At 47.5% G+C, this 19,381-nt stretch overlaps 1 protein-coding gene across 4 annotated transcripts in view; it reads left to right on the top strand.

Annotated features, from left to right (window-relative positions):
* FAM184B (family with sequence similarity 184 member B) overlaps positions 1 to 18,958 on the top strand; it is a 68,924-nt gene extending 49,966 nt beyond the window's left edge. The window contains exons 8-18 of one of the 4 annotated variants that reach the window (XM_029083265.2): positions 1,256 to 1,362; positions 3,354 to 3,480; positions 4,210 to 4,422; positions 5,719 to 5,872; positions 6,481 to 6,593; positions 9,244 to 9,428; positions 11,033 to 11,179; positions 12,309 to 12,426; positions 14,836 to 14,940; positions 15,310 to 15,512; positions 17,982 to 18,958. In XM_029083265.2, the coding sequence (XP_028939098.1) occupies positions 1,256 to 1,362; positions 3,354 to 3,480; positions 4,210 to 4,422; positions 5,719 to 5,872; positions 6,481 to 6,593; positions 9,244 to 9,428; positions 11,033 to 11,179; positions 12,309 to 12,426; positions 14,836 to 14,940; positions 15,310 to 15,512; positions 17,982 to 18,072 (1,563 nt within the window). In that variant the 3' untranslated portion in view covers positions 18,073 to 18,958. The remainder of the gene's footprint in view (positions 1 to 1,255; positions 1,363 to 3,353; positions 3,481 to 4,209; positions 4,423 to 5,718; positions 5,873 to 6,480; positions 6,594 to 9,243; positions 9,429 to 11,032; positions 11,180 to 12,308; positions 12,427 to 14,835; positions 14,941 to 15,309; positions 15,513 to 17,981) is intronic. The other 3 variants (XM_029083268.2, XM_029083269.2, XM_029083270.2) reach the window with 3 other exon arrangements.
* Positions 18,959 to 19,381: the final 423 nt, after the last annotated feature.

Genomic DNA, 19,381 nt, shown 5'->3' on the forward strand with positions numbered 1-19,381 from the left:
AGTGATTTCATGTGATTATTTATTTACTTACTCAATTACTTGTCTTGCCATAATTACCAACGGTCACTCTGTATATTCCCCCTGCTACCTATGTAAAAACAGCATGGCCTAGTGGATAGAGCACAGGCCTGGGAGTCAGAAGGACCTGGGTTCTAATTCCGCCTCTGCCACCTGTCTGCTTTATGACCTTGGGCAAGTCCCTTCACTTCTCCGGGCCTCAGTTACCTCATCTGTAAAATGGGGATTGAGACCGTGAGCCCCTCGTGGAAAAGGGATTGTGTTCAATCCAGTTTGCTTGTATTCACCCCAGCACTTAGAACAGTGTCTGGCACATAGTAAGTGCTGAACAAATACCATCATTATTATTATTACTATTACTAATAATACTTTATGCTTGTCAGTGGGTCAGGACTGCCATGATTTCACCTACATCATGAGGTTACACTAAAGGAGTCCCTCTAGACTGTAAGCTCATTGTGGACAGGGAATCTGTCCATTTATTGATCTATTGTACTCTCCCAAGTGTTTAGTCCAGTGCTCTGCACACAGTAAGCCCTCAATAAATACAGTTGACCAACTGGCTGACAAAAAGAAGAAGAAGAATGTGGCATCTGTTTAGCACTTTCGAGGGGCTTAATACGATATATTAAGCGCTGGAGTTAGATACATACAAGATAATTACGTTGGACCCAGTCCCTGTCCCATCTGAGTCTCATAGTCTAGTGGGGAGGGAGAACATTTTAGAGGTGAGGAAACTGAGGCCCAGAAAAGTTCAGTGACTTGCCCACCGTCAAGCAACAGGCAAGAGGCAAAGCCGGGGATGAGAACTTGGGGTATATTTTCAGAGACGTCTGTCTTTTTGAAAGGTTTTGACCTACCACGTAGGTATTTGGCAGCAAGCAGGATGAGGGAAGAAGCATCAGAGAAAGTAGTCGGTCTTTGAATTTTTTATAAAAATCTTTGTTATCCATGGTAATAGGGAATGTGATAACAGGAATAATTGAAACCCACAGATTTAAATGCTGGCTTCTACAGGCACTTCACCAAACCTAATGTGCTAACGAGACTGTCACCGGCTAGCGTTTCTCTTCCTCTCACTGTAGGAATTGCTAAAGAATAGTAAAAATAATCAGGAGGTCGAGAGCAGGCAGAAGGAGAAGCAGAGTGTCAGCCTACTCTATAAATTGTAAAATTCACCCCAGGAAAATCAAGTTAGCTGTATTTATTTAAGGTTCGTTTGTCCTTCTCGTTTCAGCAGCAATGCTTGCAACAGAAAAAACTTTCCAAGATCCCAACTGAAAGAGGAAAATCCCAAGAACAATTACCAGCCAAAGTAATCATTGGCAATGAAGAAAATGAAAGGTACTCGAAGTCCTGACTGCTAAATGACAGGTGGCTCTCTCTTTACATTAGGGCTACGTTCTGAGAGAGACTGCGTGAAGTGAATCTGTGTAAAGTAAATCCAGCGTTAGGTAGTGACCAGTGAAGTTTGTTCCAGATCCAAAGCGAGCACCCAATTCATATTCCCACACTAAAAACAGTTTGAAAGGGGGTTTGGGCTAGAGCCTAGGAATAAAAAGGGACTTCTTGAGGAGGTAGTGAGTGTTTGAACTTCTAGATCAAAAGTCTACGTTTGTCCTTCACTTTACATTGGCCTCACATTTGAAGAAGAAGCAGAATCTGTGAAATGCGAACTCTGTCTTGCCTAGAAACATCCAAACAAAACAACCCCTACATGCCCCACAAAAAAATACAAGTGTAAAAAGAACCAGAGACTTTTCACTGCTTAATAGAGTGCTTTGCACACAGTAAGTACTCCATAGGTATGATTGAATGAATTAAGGGAGGAGAAGCCAGAGGTTGTGGGGGGTTTTGGTGGGGAGATATGTGCAAGGAGAAGCAGCGTGGCTCAGTGGAAAGAGCATGGGCTTTGGAGTCAGGGCTCATGAGTTCAAATCCCAGCTCTGCCACTTGTCGGCTGTGTGACTGTGGGCAAGTCACTTAACTTCTCTGTGCCTCAGTTCCATCATCTGTAAAATGGGGATTAAGACTGTGAGCCCCACGAGGGACAACCTGATTCCCCAATGTCTACCCCAGCGCTTAGAACAGTGCTCGGCACATAGTAAGCGCTTAACAAATACCAACATTATTATTATTATTATTATCAAGGAGCAGGCATTCACCTGGGAAAGAGGGACAGCTGAATTTCTCAGGTCTGGGAAAAATAAGGATAAACCTGAACCTCAAGATAGAGTTTATCCAGAAACCACTGGGACATTCCCAAGAACAGGACTGTGAGGGAGGAAAGTGCAGTTCCCTGGGAGGGGGAAGGAAAAATCACTGAAGGGGGAAGCTCGAGCTGCAGGCACCACTCCCAACCCTGTAGAGTAAGGCAAGGTCCGTTCCTGTCAGCGACATTCTCGTCTTCTATTCTGACACTGTTCCATGTTCCCAGAAGAGCTTCCCGAGCAAAAAGGAAGGCTAAGATGGACGCACAGAACAGGCTTAGGCCGTGAGAATGGAGGCTGGAGTCGTTCCCGAATTAAGTCAGAGAAAGTGGGGTTTGAGGGCTTTGGCTGTGTTCCGCCGGTCAGGGCAGTCAGTCAGTAATAGTAATAATTGTGATAGTTGTTAAGCACCTTCTATGGGCCAAGCACTGTACTAAGCGTAGGGGGAGATGCAATACGATCAGATCAGACGCAGTCCCTGGTCCTCAGGGGTTCGCAGACTAAGTAGGAAGAGAACGAGTATTGAATCCCCCCATTTTACAGATGAGGAAACTGAAGGCACAGAGAAGCGAAGTGACTTGCCCAGGGCAGGCAAGCAGCAGAGCCGGGAATAGAATCTAGGTCCCTTGTTTCCTTGACCCGTGCTCTTTCCACCAGGCCAAGTTGCTTCTCCACCCAGTCAGTGATATTTATTGAGCACTTAACGGTGCGCAGGGTACTGTACTAAACGCTTTTCTAAGAGCAGAAAAGAAGAAATATTGAAGCAGGTGACAGGTGCCCTCGGGGATTTAAAATTTAACATGGCCCTTTGAACTCTACTTGAGGTAGGAATGACTAGCAGCTGCCGTGGGGTCTAGCAGGCTTCGCCCCAAGAGATAAAACGTTAAGCTTCCCTCGGCTTCATTCCCCTCTCCCCCACTCCCCCGCCCCGAGATGGAGTTGAGAGAGGGGGGGTGTGCCCATCTGGCTCGGGATGTACTTTGTCCATCTCTAACCAACTGGTTTAGGAAATGACCGGAGTGATATTTTGCAGAAAGTGAGTTGTTTGCTCTGAAGATGTCTCTGTTTATTCTTTTACCCCTTCCCTCTCCCTCGCTCTTTCATCGGTGCTCTCTCGTCTCGAAGGTCGGGTTCCCCTGGCACAGTGAAGACTGTCCAATCCCCTCTTCCCACTGCTTTCCCGAAAGAGCTGTCAGAAATCCAGTCTTTACAAGAAGGGTGGCAGAGTGAAAAGGCAGACTTACAAGCCCAGGTGCGGTAACAAGAACTCCGTCTCTAGCGGGGTTTTTTCTTACACACAAGGGATCCTAGAGCCGTCGATTTGGGGGTCGTGAGACTGAGGGGGGCAGCGGCTCTGGAGCTGGGACCAGTTGTCCAGTGGCCCCGATTTTGGGGCTGGATTAAGGGGACTCTGTTTCTAAACCTTCTCCCTTCCCTTACCTGTCCTTAGCCTAGTGGTTTGCTCTCCTGAGCCTCTCCATTTCTTGGCTTTGCTTCATTTTTCTCCATTTAGGTTCAAATGCATACAAAATCACCCTGTAAAAAGGCTCTGAAGATGTGTTTTTCATGAGCTTCCCAGATAGCATCGGGGATGTTGTCTGGGCATGGAAGTTTTTAGGGGGCATCAGGGAGTAATAAATCGTACCAGGACTGTAGGGCTGGGGGGAATTTTTCACATTTCCATGGTTCTGTCCCCTTCCAGTAGGAGGTGTGAAAGCACCACCAATCCTTCCCTCCTTCTCTACCTCTGGTGGCCCTTCTCAGGGTGGCCCCAGCCTGACACGATCATGCCCCACCCCACAAAGAAGCGTGTTTTCCTTGCCTAGTGGTTCCAGGGTGAGTGTGGACAGGAATCCATAGTTGACAGCCAAAAGACTCACCACTAAACTGATGCCTTTAAGGGAGCTTTTGGAATTAACCACCAAGCAGACTTGACTGGGGCCTCTCTCCCAGTCTGAGAGAATTTCCGTGTCTTTTGAAGATCTCCCAGATGAAGCAGATGTTAGACCAACGCACCAGTCGCTACCAGGAAGAACTGCAAGAGTTGAAACTACTGTCCGTCCAAGAAAAGGAGAAGTTCCTGCAGGAACTTCAAGACAGAACTGAGCAGAGCCAGAATGTTAAAGCCCAGCTCGAAGCATCACACCGTAGAGCCCTAAAAGTTCTGGAAAAAAACAAAATTCAGGAACTTCAGGTAATGTGTTTTGGTATTTTCCTTTTAGAGAAGCGTGAGGTAAAGTCGGTTAAGAGGGAGAGGCAGGAAATGGGCCCCGGCCCAGAGAAATGGCCCAAATTTCCTAGATTCTGGGCACGACAGGGGGAAAAGAGGGAAAATCAATGAAGTCTTTGCAGGGACTCCAATGAGCCAGGATGTCTGATCCAAGGGGAGTGCTGTGCCAGAAGTTGCCGGGGACTGCCTGGGACGGGTCTCCTTCCTGACTCCAAGGCTAGAAGATTCCTGAAAACTCCATTCATTCATATTTATTGAGGGCTTACTATGTGCAGAGCACTTGGGAGAGTACAGTAAACAGACACATTCCCTGACCACAGGGAGCTTGCAGTCTAGCCCGGGAGACAGATAGTAATACAAATAAATAAATTACAACTATGTATATAAGTGCTGTGGGGCTGGGAGGGGGTTGAATAAAGGGAGCGAGTCAGAGCAATGCGGAAGGGAGAGGGAGAAGAAAGGAGGGCTTAGTCAGGGAAGGCCTCTTAGAGAGATGGGACTTCAGTAAGGCTTTGAAGGGGGAGAGGATAATTGTCTGTCAGGTACGAGAAGGGAGACATGGGCGAGAGGTCGGCGGTGTGATAGAGGAGATAGAGGTACAGTGAGAAGGTTGGCTTTAGAGGAGTAAAGTGTGTGGGCTGGGTTGTACTAAGAGAATAGCAAGGTACCAGCCTAGCCTAAGGCAGCCTCGGGGGTTCTGAGCCGATTGATACCGAAACGGCCCGGGCAATCCAGGACGGACGTAGGAAAAAGAGTCATCCGAAACTCTGCCCTCGATTCCATCTTCGGGGATCCTTCGGCACAGGGGGCAGACTCGGTGTCGTCATCCTGCGCCCCCACAGGAGGAGGCCCCTGTCTGATGAAGCTGTCCGCTTTTCCCGGGCAGAGCTCGGAGAGAGAATGGCACGGAAGCGGAAGAAAGCTTTCTCTTATTTATTAAAACCGACGGGCTTTGTTTAGTGTCCGTTAGCGTCGGCAAAATAAAGGAAGTCCTCCGTGCAGAAAAACCAATAGATAATAGAGTAGAGAGATAGCTACCAGTTTCCCCTAATTTAGATGAATGCCTGGCCAATTCCTCTAAGTGCTGTACTAGAATGAATCGAGTTGCCTCAGGTCCAAGCAAACGCTAATATATTATATTGAGGATCTTAAGGAATTTGGAAAGGACTTTCTTCTGGGCTTCACTGTTTGATGCTGCTTTCCTCCCTGTTTATCTTTTTGATTTCTGTGCAAGAGCCAAAGTGTTATTCCCGCTTACAGGAGGTAGAGGAGCGCTTGAAGGAGGAATATAATCAGAGCATCGAGATCCAGCATCGCTCTCACCAAATGGAGATGAAAGCCTTGGAAGACAAGGCAAGCAGAGACCTAGAGGAGGAGCGTGAGAGGAGTCAGAAGCAGCAGGAGCTGTTGCTAGGTACACAGTCAACTCATTTATGTTGGTCTGTATGCAAGTGGCCAGGGCTTGGAGTGATACAATGACAGGCAGATCTAAAAGAAGGCAGGCAGTGGGATGGAAATAAATTGAGTAAACCCTGCCTTCCTCTCTCTTACCTTTCATTAGGTTCTGATTTGGACCGCAGCCTGTTCTGAGTCTCACAGAAGGAGAAACCGAGAAGGGTGGGTGGCCCTGGTGAGGCGGGGAAGCAGCGTGGCCTAGTGGCTAGAGCACGGGCCAGGGAGTCAAAAGGGTCTGGGTTCTAATTCCGGCTCTGCCACTTGTCTGCTGTGTGACCTTAGATTGTGAGCCCCCGGGGGGCAGGGGGGCTGTGTTTAATTCTCACCTGTGTATTTTTTCCCCAGCATTGAGTACAGTGCCCTGCACCAAGTAAAAAATACTATTCCAACTACTACTTTTGGCCTGGTGAGCACAGACACAACAAGGGGACTTAGTTGGATGCTCTTTCTCCTTGTGGGTAAGAAAGGGAAGTGGCCATGCTCAGGTGCTTATCAGCCAGGTTTTTCCTTTTCGCCTCCAAGGGAGAAGCAAAAGGTAAGTGAATTCATCGACTTCGTCTGTTCTAGATTCCATGAAGTTGGAACTCTCAGAGCAACGTGGGGCCTGCACCAGGCACCAGAAGCAACTGGAGGAAGTTCAACTGGAACTGGCCAAGTCGAGAGGCCTGAAAAGAGAGCAGGTGAGTTCCAATCCCCTTTTTCTCAGTCAATCAGTGGTACTTATGGAACGAGTACTATGTGCAGAGCACCGTACTAAGCACTTGGGAGAGTTTGGGACCCTTTCGTGGTGGAATAACTGGAGGAGGTTCAGCTGGAACTGGCCAAGTCGAGAGGCCTGAAAAGAGAGCGGGTGAGTTTCCAACCCCCTTTTTCTCAATCAGTGGTACTTATGGAGTGAGTACTATGTGCAGAGCACCGTACTAAGCACTTGGGAGAGGTTGGGGCCCTTTCTTGGTGGTACTGGAGGGTTTCCATTTCTCACACCCTCATCCAAAACGAAATGGTCGCGTCTTCCCCCGCCATTACGGTATGAGGGCGTCAGTACTCGGGGGGAGATACTTGGCTTAATCGTGGTTGGGCCTGTTTTCATCGACTGGCTGTGAAATGATGCCCTGATGCGTTCAGATGTTTCTAGCATGGAAAGTACAATGTGGGCGTTGGGAATAGTTACGGCGCCAGAGAAGGTGACAGCTGAGTCCTATTTGTGATTTCAAGGGCATCCCGTGCCAGTAACCTCGCAGGTTCTAGGAAATACCATTGATTAATTGACTGATTGATGACTCACTCCCAAGGAACCGCGATTCAGCCTAGAGTTGCCTCGAAAGGGACGACAGTGCCCTCAGGGGTCCTCGAGGAGATCGGGTCTCCCGCAAAGCATTTTCCTTTGCCAGGTAGGCCTAGGGCGGGACTGGGTTTCCTTCGGTGACTCTGGCGTGAGGCAGGTGCCTGAGCCCACCCCGCTCTGCCTCTATAGCCTTGGAATGGCACAGAAACACCCATGACCACAATGCATTTCTGTCCCTTTGTCAACACACCAATTGAAAAATCAATATCTCCTCAAATAGATCCACATGCAATCCAGGATGCTCGGTCTAGACTTTTCAGTGCCGATGCTGCGGTTCAGCCACCTCACGAGGCCTTGTGGATAGAGCACGGGCCTGGAAAGGAGGAGGACCTGGTTTCTAATCCTGTCTCAGCCACTTGTCTACTGTATGACCTTGGGCAAGTCGCTTCACTTCTCTGGGCCTCAGTTACCTCATCTGTAAAATCAGATTAAGATTGTGAGCCCCATGTGGGACACGGACTGGGTCCAACCTGATTGTCTTGTATCTCCCCCAGCGCTTAGAGCAGGGCTTGACACGTAGTAAGCGCGTAACAAATACCATCATCATTATTATTATTACATAAGAGCCAAAACGTCCCCAGGTGACCTTAATAGAAGGGCCCCCGAACGAGCTGCCTTAAACCAGGTTCCGTCTTCTAATGCACAGAGAGCTGGCGTGGTTTCATCTCTGTCCTCCTGATCTGTTTCCTTGATCAGTTTTTGGTTGTGTATCTCTAACCTGATCCCTCCCCTCCCCACCCATAGGATCAGATGGTGCCTCATGGTGCCGTCAGGTGCCTGAAGAATCAGTTACACCTTTGGCATTTTTCCTGAGGGAGTTGGGAAGCGGCAGCACCTCTGACCTGCCTTTGCCCCTTCCTAGCCGGTCGGGGACACTCCTGGGACATCACCGATCCCTGGGATTCTTGCCTCAGAAAGCTCTGCCCACTCTCCTGGCGTCCTGGGGAATTTTCCAGCTAGCTGACTGGCAGAAGGCGGTGCCACCAGACCCACCAATCAAGAGCCCGGGGCTGGAAATCAGAGGACCTGGGTTCTTATCCCGGCCCTGCCCCCGGCCCGGGGTGTGACCTTGGACGAGTCTCTATGCCTCGGTCTCCTCCTCGGTAAAATGGGGATTCACTGCCTATTCTCCCTCCCTCCTAGTCTGTGAGCTCTGCCCGAGCTGATTATCTTGTGTGTATCCAGCACTTAGTAGTACAGTGCTTGGCACAGAGTAAGTTCTTTACAAATACCTCAATTATTATTATGGTGATTACTAGTACTACTATGAATAATAATAGTAATAAATGTGTTCAGTCAGTGGCGAATTTCCTAGTTTTCAGTGATTAGGGCAGGATCTACCTTCCGGTAGTGCCCGAGAACACAAGTGGTGATGTATAGGCAGTCAAGAGAGCAGCTGAGGAGGCATTAATGGCGTGTTTAGCAACAGCGTCCAAAGGAAATCATAATAATAATAAGTCGGTATTTGTTAAGCGCTTACTATGTGCCGAGCACCGTTCTAAGCGCCGGGGTAGACACAGGGGAATCAGGTTGTCCCACGTGGGGCTCACAGTCTTAATCCCCATTTTACAGATGAGATAACTGAGGCACCGAGAAGTAAAGTGACTTGCCCAAAGTCACACAGCTGACAAGCGGCCGAGCTGGGATTCGAACCCATGACCTCTGACTCCAAAGCCCGTGCTCTTTCCACGGAGCCACGCTGCTTCTCAGTCACACAGCAAGAGGCTCTGGAAATGTCTTCTGGTAATACAATGGTGTCCATGTTCAGATCCCATTCCCCCCACAATTCTACTGGGACTTTTTCCTATTTAAAAATAGAAAATAGATTTAATACCCACTCCCAGGCGAGGAGAAATCCCTTTTCTCACTGCTGCCCCAGCTCTGTTGTTTTCCGTTGACTGATCCTGAATCCCATCTGTGATCCGCCATTATCTTTCGGACCTAAACATGCCGATGAAATTCGCTCCAAATGGCCTTCTTCTTAGGAAGGAAGCAACCAGAATCAGATCGGCTCCCTTACTGGTGAACTGGAGAAGTGCCAGAGTGACATTTCTGGGCTGAAGAAAGAAAACTCGCTTCTTAAAGATGCCCTGCAGCTGCTCAGGACTGAAGCAGAGTCGCAGAAACAAGAGGCTGAACGGCTTCAGGACAGGCAGAGGCAGCACAGAAGGTCTGTTCTTTCATCATTCCTCTCCCTACAGCCTGAGCGATGCCGGCAGTTGGCGGACTTAGTGTTGGTCGGTGCGATAACAGAGGCCAGCCCACCCCTGATGGGCAACACTTTCTAGAACACGAACACCTGGAAAATCGAATGGATTTTTCACTGCGTTCCCATCAGACTCCACACAGTGTTAACGGGTTGATCGGTAGAGAAGGGCCCCGTCGTCAGGGCTGCAGGGAAGTGGAGCAGACAGGTTGATCGCTCGGGGATCCCCAAGCGCAACGTGATAGACTGAGGCTAGACACATTTAGACATGCGACGAGCCGCTCGGTAGGTGGAGGAACTAATGGGAGAGTTCCAGGAGAAGGCAATCCCGGCAACCGCTGCGGCTTTGGGGTCCACCGCTGCCTTGAAACCGTCTTCCTCTGCTGCTGCTTCTCTCGGGGTGCTGAATAATAATAACGTTGGTATCTGTTAAGCGCTTACTATGTGCAGAGCACTGTTCTAAGCGCTGGGTAGATACAGGGTAATCAGGTTGTCCCACGTGGGGCTCACAGTCTTCATCCCCATTTGACAGATGAGGTAACTGAGGCACAGAGACGTTAAGTGACTCGCCCACAGTCACACAGCTGACAAGTGGCAGAGTCGGGATTCGAACTCGTGAGCTCCGACTCCCAGGCCCGGGCTCTTTCCACTGAGCCACGCTGCTCCCGCCACAAGCGGTGAGGTGTAGTGGATAGAGCACAGGCCTAGGAGTCAGGAGGACCTGGGTTCTAATCCTGACTCTGCCACATGTCGGCTGTGTAATCTTGGGCAGGTCACTTCTCTGGGCCTCAGTTCCCTCATCCGTAAAATGGGGATTAAGACTGTGAGCCCCATAGGAGACAGGGACTGTGTCCAACCTGATTAACTTGTATCTACCCCAGCACTTAGAACAGGTCTTGGCACATAGTGAGCACTTAACAAGTACCATTATTATTATTATTATCGTTACTGTGACACCACTTCCCTCTATAGCCTGTTTCAGGTAGAACCTTCTTTAAGAAGAAGAAATTCTTGTTCATGTTCCTTCATTCAGTCATATTTATTGAGCACTTCCTGTGTGCAGAGCACTGTACTAAGCGCTTGGAAAGTACAGTTTGGCCACAAATAGAGACAATCCCCACCCAACAACGGGCTCACAGTCTCCAAGGGGGGTGACGGACAACGAAACATAAGTAGACAGGCATCAGTAGCATTGATAGAATTATAGATATATATTAAATCATGTCTAACTAATCTCAGCCTCTCATGTGGCTCTTGGGGGTAGGATTGGGGAGTGGAGAGGAGAGAAGAAGGAAGAAAAGGATGAGAGAGGGTGGTCATGGATGCCCAAAGACTGAGAGAAGACCAATGCAGGGCCAGCCTAGCTCGGGACGGGGGGACGGGAAGGTGGGGGCCGCGAAGGGGCCGGGGAGAGGGAAAGGTGTTGGGGGGAGGGACACTGTAGTCCCACGTGATGCGGAGCAGTTAAGAATGAATGTGATGTACTGCGTGACCCTTGCCAGTCGGTAGGAAATCACAAATGTTCTAGCAGTTGGAAAAGCAGTGTCCTTTCTGCATCACATTGAAAGGTTACTTGACGAAGACCTTCAAGTCAAGCATCAAAAAGAACTGGAGACCATGAAACAAGATCATAAGAAAGAAATTCAAACCATGGTGTCTGATTTCAGCAGTGTTCAAGCTCACCTCCAAGCAAAGATAGTCTCCCTAGAAACAGAGTAAGTGATTGAAATAAACCCACAGTATCTGTCCTTGTGAGTGCTTTCTGTTATGTATGAACTACTGTAAGAGGTGGGATAGTGTATATTTTTACAAGATTATGTTATTTTAAGGTTTCCAAGAGAACTGTAACTTCTTTCATTCTTGAGGGTCACCTTGGCAATCTTTGAAGTACATATTCTGTCTTTACAAACCCTGTAAACACTAATTCATATAGGTAAAATAAAAATGAAAAGGGTCTTTTTCTAGTCATTAAATAGGGACAGACTACTCAGGCACACTACTAGTAAAAGGCTTTTTGGGAGGGATTGGGGGAACTACTTTGAAGCACCCTCCCCTTCTATATCCAGTTGCTTCCCAAAAAGGGGCAATGCGGGGCAGTTTAGACTGTAAATTCCTTGAGAGCAAGAATCGTGTCTACCAACTCAGTGAGTCAGTGGTATTTACTGAGCGCTTACCATGTGCAGAGCACTGTACTAGGGCTTGGGAGAGTACAATACAATAGACCTAGCAGGTACAGTTCCTCCCCCCGAGAATCAGCTGTGTGACTGTGGGCAAGTCACTTAACTTGTCTGTGCCTCAGTTACCTCATCTGTAAAATGGGGATTAACTGTGAGCCTCACATGGGAGACAACCTGATGACCCCGTCTCTCCCCCAGCGCTTAGAACAGTGCTCTGCCCATAGTAAGCGCTTAACGAATACCAACATTATCATTACAGTCTAGTGGAGGAACTTCGTCTACTTGCTCCCTTTATTCATCCTATGTCCGAGCCCCATACCACTTAGGTACTTAGCTGTAATTTATTTATTTATTTGAATGTCTGTCTCCCCCTCTAGACTGTAAGCTCATCGTGGGCAGGGAATATTGTTATAGTGTAGTCTCCCAAGGGCTTAGTACAGTGCTCTGCACACCGTAAGCGCTCAATAAATACGATTGACTGACTAGCGGGCCCTTGGCTGACAGCCAGCCCGTCCGACTGATTGGCACATTCCGGCAGCTTTGCTGATTTTTGTATGTCAATCCATTTAACTCTTGGAAAGGATGCTGTGGAAGGCACTGGACACATTACTGTTCGTATTGTTCTAATTAATGCACATATCGACACGGGTGTCTGCTGCCTTTACAGACTTAAAGACTCAGAAGAGAAACCGAGGAAACGAGAGTCCCGAGCCGAGGATCTGCATCTCATAGGGCGCTTGCAGGACAGATTAAGTGAGAGAGAAGAGGTTATCAGACAGCTGACGGTGAGCTTATCAGCGATGATGAAAATAGATTTTTAGAGTCATGAGGTGCGGGCAGAGTCACTGAGCGTTGCTTTGTTAGATGTCTGATTTCCATAGATGCATCTCAGGTTCTTTTGGGACCTTTAAATTGATCCTTAAACGGCAGCTCCCTCAACAAGCGCCCTGGGGTTAATTGTCGTATGTTGGTATTTGTCAAATATTAGCAAGCCATTTTTTATTAAGGTCGGTTTTCCTTGAAATGGAGGAGAGTTACGTTCAGATGGCTTACCATCTTTTGCATTTGGGCCAGAAATCGATCGGTGGCGTTGATTGAACATGTGATGTGCAGAGCGCGATTCTAAGCACTAAGTAGAGTACATTAGAATTAGTTGATATGATACCTACGCTCAAGGACCATGCCGGGGGAGAGATAACAGTGAAGCAAACTGCAGGTAGGAGGAGATACTAGAGTATATAAAGCACCCTTTAGACCGTAAGTTCCCTCTAGAAGATTGTAAACTCGTTGTGGGCAGGGAATGTGTCTGTTTATTGTGTATTGTACTCTCCCAAGAGCTTAGTACAGTGCTCTGCACACCGTAAGCGCTCAGTAAATACGATTGAATGAATGAACGTATAAGATACGAGCATAAGTGCTACAGGGGTTGCGAGTGGGTTTGTGTGGCCAAATGTGCTGATGTGGGAGAGAAGGTGGGAAGGTGAAAGTGATACCTCCTTAGCCCTTGCTGTTCCAGGAATACAAATCACCACTTATTTTCCAGCCCACAAAGAGAGCTGTTTCTAGGCAACGAGGCTGCCGGGAGACTGACCTATTCCATTGGCTTTTCGGTCATTTTGGCAACAGGTTTTTGGAGATTTACTGCCTCCCATTTGATGTACTGGGCCTGGTGCACCCATCAGCTGTAGAGGAAAAAAAAAAATCTCCTCTCAGCAATGCGGGAAAGGCATCCAGTCAGCTCCGAGACAGTCACTTTGGTGATTGGCTTCACCGTCCAGTGCTCAAACCCAGGGTCTCCCCGGATCTAGGACTCGAGCTATTTAACTTTCGGTTCTCTGTCAACTCCAGGCTTCACTTCACATCGTTCGTTTGCAGATTTGCACTCTACTGAACGTCATTTGGAAAAGACACTGGCCGTCACATTTCCCTAGCATTCGCAAATAGGGTGCTGAGCAGAAGTGTCCCAATGTTTGGGTGGGAGCCACTGCCCCCGCCGCCCCCCCCCCCCCCACGACTATTTGAGATGCACTCGCCGCTGGGCTCAACCCAGCTCTCTCTGACAAATCCTGAAAGTTGTTTATCGGGGCTGAAAAGATCCCAGATGGGGAGGACTGTTTTCCAGCTTATTTTAGCCCTTAGGAGCCTGTCCCCTTCCCTGTCCCCATCCTCCTTAGAATACCTGCCCCATTTTCAATCCCACCCTCGAAAGGAAAATGTGGCATCTTTGGAGCTCGATTACCCTTTCATGGGGCAGTTCTCCCAAGTACTTTGTGAGATAGCTAGAAATAAGATCATTCTGTGTTCTAAAGAGAGAGAGAGCAGGGGAGATATACTACAAGCTCATCTGGGCAAGGAATGTGTCTGTTTATTGTTATATAATAATAGTGGTATTTAAGTGCTTACTAGGTGCCAGGCACTGTACTAAGCATTAGGGTAGACGCAAGCAAATTGAGTTGGACACAGTCCCTGTCCCCTGTGGGGCTCACAGTCTCAATCCCCATTTTGTAGATGAGGTAACTGAGGCACAGAGAAGCGAAGTGACTCGCCTAAGGTCACACAGCAGACAGGTGGCAGAGCCGGAAATAGAACCCAGATCCTTCCGACTCCCAGCCCTGCGTTCTATCCACTATGCTATGCTGCTTCTTTTCCAAGTACTTAGTACAGTGCTCTGCACGCCGTAAGCGCTCAATAAATACAATTGATTGACTGAACCTTACAATATTTGCCTGAAGCCCCCAAGAAAGAGGGAGGGTCTGCCTTCCTCTCAATCTAGAATTCTATGTAATAATAATGTTGGTATTTGTTAAGCGCTTACTATGTGCCGAGCATTGTTCTAAGCGCCGGGGTAGACATAGGGGAATCAGGTTGTCCCACGTGGGGCTCACAGTCTTCATCCCCATTTTACAGATGAGGGAACTGAGGCACAGAGAAGTGAAGTGACTTGCCCACAGTCACACAGCCGACAAGTGGCAGAGCTGGGATTCGAACTCATGAGCCCTGACTCCGAAGCCCGTGCTCTTTCCACCGAGCCACGCTGCTTCATGTACCAGACCATGCCTTTCCCCACTGCAGAGTGATGAGTGGTCTTTCAACCTGATGTAGTTTAAAGTCAACAGGAGCTGTGTAATTTCAAGGATTAGCTAGCGCTGGAGTATACACATGCATATACACATTTTTAATATTTTCTTCTTCAGGAAGAAAGAAGACTTCACTGTGCCGCACTGCAAAATCCAATTTATCATAGGAACAGATCCTTTTCTTTCAACCCTCATCCTGGCTGTTTGACCCCTTCCCTAAAGGTAAATATGAGCCAGTGAACAAAACAGAAGAAAGTGTAGCTCCTTGCTCTCTCCCATAATGTAAACGACCACAGCCATCGCACTGTTCTTTTCTCTCTGTTCTTTGACAACTTGAGTGGTAAATAGAAATGACTGAGGCGAGTGACATAAATTCAGAAGAGTGGGCTGAAAGTTATAAATGATTCAGTCTATTCACCAATAAAATATAGTTTCTCAGCAAACATATTTCCTTTGCCACTGTGGCTATACGTATGGTACTCTAGTTGCATTATTTTTAAACAGTACTACTTTCCAATGATGTATTTATTGTGCCATAAAAGGCGGGTGAAACTCCATATCTAATGGAAAAATTTCTTTCAATAAAAATAGAAAAAGAAATTGGAAGAACTACCTAGCCGGGTGGTCAGCGTCCCGAACTTAGCCTCCTACGCGAAGAACTTTCTGAACAGCGAGTTAAGCCCCAAGAGAAGTGCTGCCCCGATAACCAAGTCTCCGAGCTTAGAGCCGAGTTCCGGCCCCGCCAGGTCTTGCCACCAACCAGTCCAGCCTCCTGATGTCAAACCCGCCCAAAGGTAAGCAGAAACTCACCCTTCGACACCAAGCCCTTCTCCAACTTTTCCCATAGACGATTCGAGCCTGGGCCGTGATAACTAACGACGGATTTGCAGCCGTGATCACGAGGCCTAGCGGCCACTATGCTATTGTCACAGAGATAATTCTTTCGAAGACAGTGCACGCCCGACGCCGGTGGGAACGTTGAACTGGGGTCCTTTTGCAGGCTGAAGGACGTATTTAAGGTTTTACTAAAATTTGTCCTTTCCTAGGACCCCATTTCATCCCCGTGCTCCCTAATGTCATTCAGAGTCCCTTAAATCTAAGGTTCCCATTTGCACGTTTGATTAGCAGTGACCAGAAAACTTCAGAATCCTCCATTGCCGCTTGGAAACCACAAGATGTTTTTTGGGTCCCTGTCCCACAAGGGGCTCACAGTCTGAATCCCCATTTTGTAGATGAGGGAACTGAGACACGGAGAATTAAATGACTTGCCCAAGGTCACACAGCAGACAGGGACCATACCCAGGATTAGCTTGAAGTTTCAGGCTTGTAACTAATGCTCCCAATATGTATTTCCCATCCTCGTGAAGTCCTCCCATTGAAGGGAATGAAGGTAAGCAGTAATATCGGCCCATATCACTTAGGCCTCCATGGAATCTGGTGTCTTGACCCGATGAGTGGAATTAGACCAACCTTTATCCAACCTCCCGGGGGTGAGAGGGAAAGAGAGGCTTTCGAGGATTCCCCAGGAGTCAAAGGGGCAGAACTTCAAAGAAGTGTTGGAATCTCAGGGGATGCTAGCAGTGGATCATGAATTCCTCCACCCCCTAACTCCTCCGGCTCCCAAACCTGAGCTCTAAGCCGCCTGGTGTAGTTTCTCTTCCGACCTGGGTGCTACGTGTGGATGGAGTCGGAGAGAAAAGGAGAGGGGAGTGGAGAAGGGAAGGAGGAAAGAGCAGAAAGAGGCGTGGGGAGATGCAAACATTTAGAAAGTACACTCTTCAGTGAACCTTTCGGAAACTTATAAAAAGCCCGAAACGTAAATTCCCTGTGTAGTTTTGGATAAAGGGAAATTGAATCTATATATCTGTGGGTTTGGCCGTCCCATTCATATTTGAATAATTTGAACTTTCTGTGAGTTAATGTAAACTGCAAATGAACCATCAGGATGCTAAGCCCAAAGTGACTCAGTGGAAGACTCCGCTGTGTTCTCTTCTGTACGAGTATGATGAATGTTCATTTCTTAATCTCGGCGACCAACTGCGGGCCTAAATGAAGCTTTAGAACTTCGTCCCTTGGAGGGTGGGGCTCGTTATTGGGTGGGTCCATTTTGGAGTACAATTTTCCCCGAGGGACATTCCCCTGAACCACACAAGGTCTAGGAAAGAGAATTCCCTATTCTCTGTCCCTAGGTTCACAATTTTTTATGGTATTTAAGTGTTTACTGTGGGCCAGGCACTGTACTAATAATGTTGGTATTTGTTAAGTGCTTACTATGTGCAGAGCACTGTTCTAAGCGCTGGGGGAGAGACGGGGTCATCAGGTTGTGCCACGTGAGGCTCACAGTTAATCCCCATTTTACAGGTGAGGCAACTGAGGCACAGAGAAGTTAAGTGACTTGCCCACAGTCACACAGCTGCCAAGTAGCAGAGCTGGGATTCGAACCCATGACCTCTGACACCCAAACCCAGGCTCTTTACACTGATCCACACTGCTTCTCTAAGCACTGGAGTAGATACGAGCTAATCGGGTGGGACACGGTCCCTGTCCCACAAGGGGCTCACAGTCTGAATCCCCATTTTGTAGATGAGGGAACTGAGACACAGAGAATTAAATGACTCGCCCGAGGTCACACAGCAGACAAGGGACATACCCGGGATTAGAACCCAGGTCCTTCTGGCTCCCAGGCCCTTGTTCTTTCCACTGGGCAGTGCTGCTTCTCTCACTAGTCAGTAGGCAATCCTTTCTCCCTGGAATCACCTGGGGGTACGGGATGGGGTTCTGCTATCATTTGGCCCCACCATTTTGGGCAACTGAGGGATAGGGACAGCACGGCCTAGAGGAAAGGGCGCCAGCCTGGGAGTTGGGAGACCGGGGTTCTGATCCCAGCTCAGCCACCAGCCTGCTGTTTGACCTGGGGTAAGTCATTTAACTTCTTTGTGCCTCAGTTTCCTCATCTGGAAAGGGGAGCTTCAAAACCTAATCTTCCTCCCTCTGAGACTGTGAGTCCCATGTAGGACAGAAACTGAGTCTGACCCGATTCTCTTGTCTCTACCCCATTGCTTAAAGAGTGCTCGACACACAGTCCTCGGCATTATTATTATTGTCATTATTATTAGCGTTATTGTTATTTGGGGCTCCGTGGTTTGCACTGCAACTGAGTCTCACTGCATCATCTCAGCCAAAAGAATATCAGATCTTGGGAATATTAAATTACTATTGTGTCCAGATAGTTCTTTCCTATTTCTTTTCTTTTTACTTCATAGGACCCAAGGCAATGAATCACCCAAAGCCAAAGAAGTTCAGAAACAAGCCCCTCCACCCCCAGAATGGTTTACTAAATACTTTTCTTTCTAGGCTGACCGTTTGGGGCATCCTCCACCGATAAGCACTCACTCTTTCAGTGGACATAATACTAGCTGATTTGCAAATCACACCATTAAGTATTTCTTGTAAAACTGAGACTTCATGTAAAGATTTCCTTTAAAGATCTCTTAGATCATCTACTATTCTTTTTCTCATTTCCAAGTGCTACAACGTGATCGTTTGCGAGAGCTAAAGGAAAATGTTCTTATTGGATTCTGATGCAGTGTTAGTGATCTGCAGAGATTTTGGTTTTTCCAAAATGCCAAGCTTCGTGAATTGTGCGGTCCGCTTTAAAATTTGAGTACGTGGTGTTTGCAGTTAACCGGGGAAAGCAATAATTTGGCTCTTGGAAGATGGAGTTGGAAATTTTATGTAAAACGCTACAGGAAAAAAAGAGAAAGAAAAGATGTTTCAAAGTAGAGAGGGTTGTAACCGAAATGGTGCCAAGGTACAATACTGCTTTATCTGTTCTTCACTGGTGCATTAATATCATCGAGCATCCGTTTCGCTGTACGTGAGGATTCCAGTGTCTTTAAAGCGGGTGGGAAAGGTGCTCACGACCACTAGAGGAAATACCCAACGATTCAGTTAGGCCCTGCTTAAAAACTAGAGGTGCCATTTTGCTTGACATGTTTTGCTTTCCATGGCCACCACAGGGCTTGAAGACTTCGACAGGACTCGATGACCATTTCGAGAATATAAATTACCTTCAGATTTCCTTGGTGCTAGTTCAAAAATGAGCTCTTTGTAACAGTAACTACAGTAATTAAGATACTTACTGTGTGCACTGCCAACTTGCTGAGTTACTTTTTATCCCACTGGAACATTTTTAAATCCTTGCTCTTTGAATCAAGCATTAAAACAAATTATCATTCAATACAAACGACTGATTATTTCTCAACTCCGGCATATTTAGAAGGGGAAGGCCGTTACGGTAACACATCTCTAAGGGGATAGCCTTGATTTAAACATACATCGATGCTTAGGTGTATATTTTGTACGGGGAAATAATTTTGCTGAGAACCCACTATCTAAAGCTCAACTTCCCAGAGATTTACTCAAAATATAACTGACGGTAGTGGTGACGCAAAGCGATTTCCTTCTGATCATCTTCTTCATTTCTTCTTTGTAAAGGTTTGAGAGCTGTATGTTTTATATTTGGACCACATGATGAATTGTGAGTGTAATATGGATGAAACAGGAGTCTCCGATGAGAGCTACTAGTGACCAGATTTAAATCAGATGCAAAGCTGCAGCCCCACAGCCCTTCTCATTCCTGCAAATCATTTACTGCCCCCTC

This window comes from Ornithorhynchus anatinus, chromosome 18 (assembly GCF_004115215.2).
Source record: "Ornithorhynchus anatinus isolate Pmale09 chromosome 18, mOrnAna1.pri.v4, whole genome shotgun sequence".
NCBI lineage: Eukaryota > Metazoa > Chordata > Mammalia > Monotremata > Ornithorhynchidae > Ornithorhynchus > Ornithorhynchus anatinus.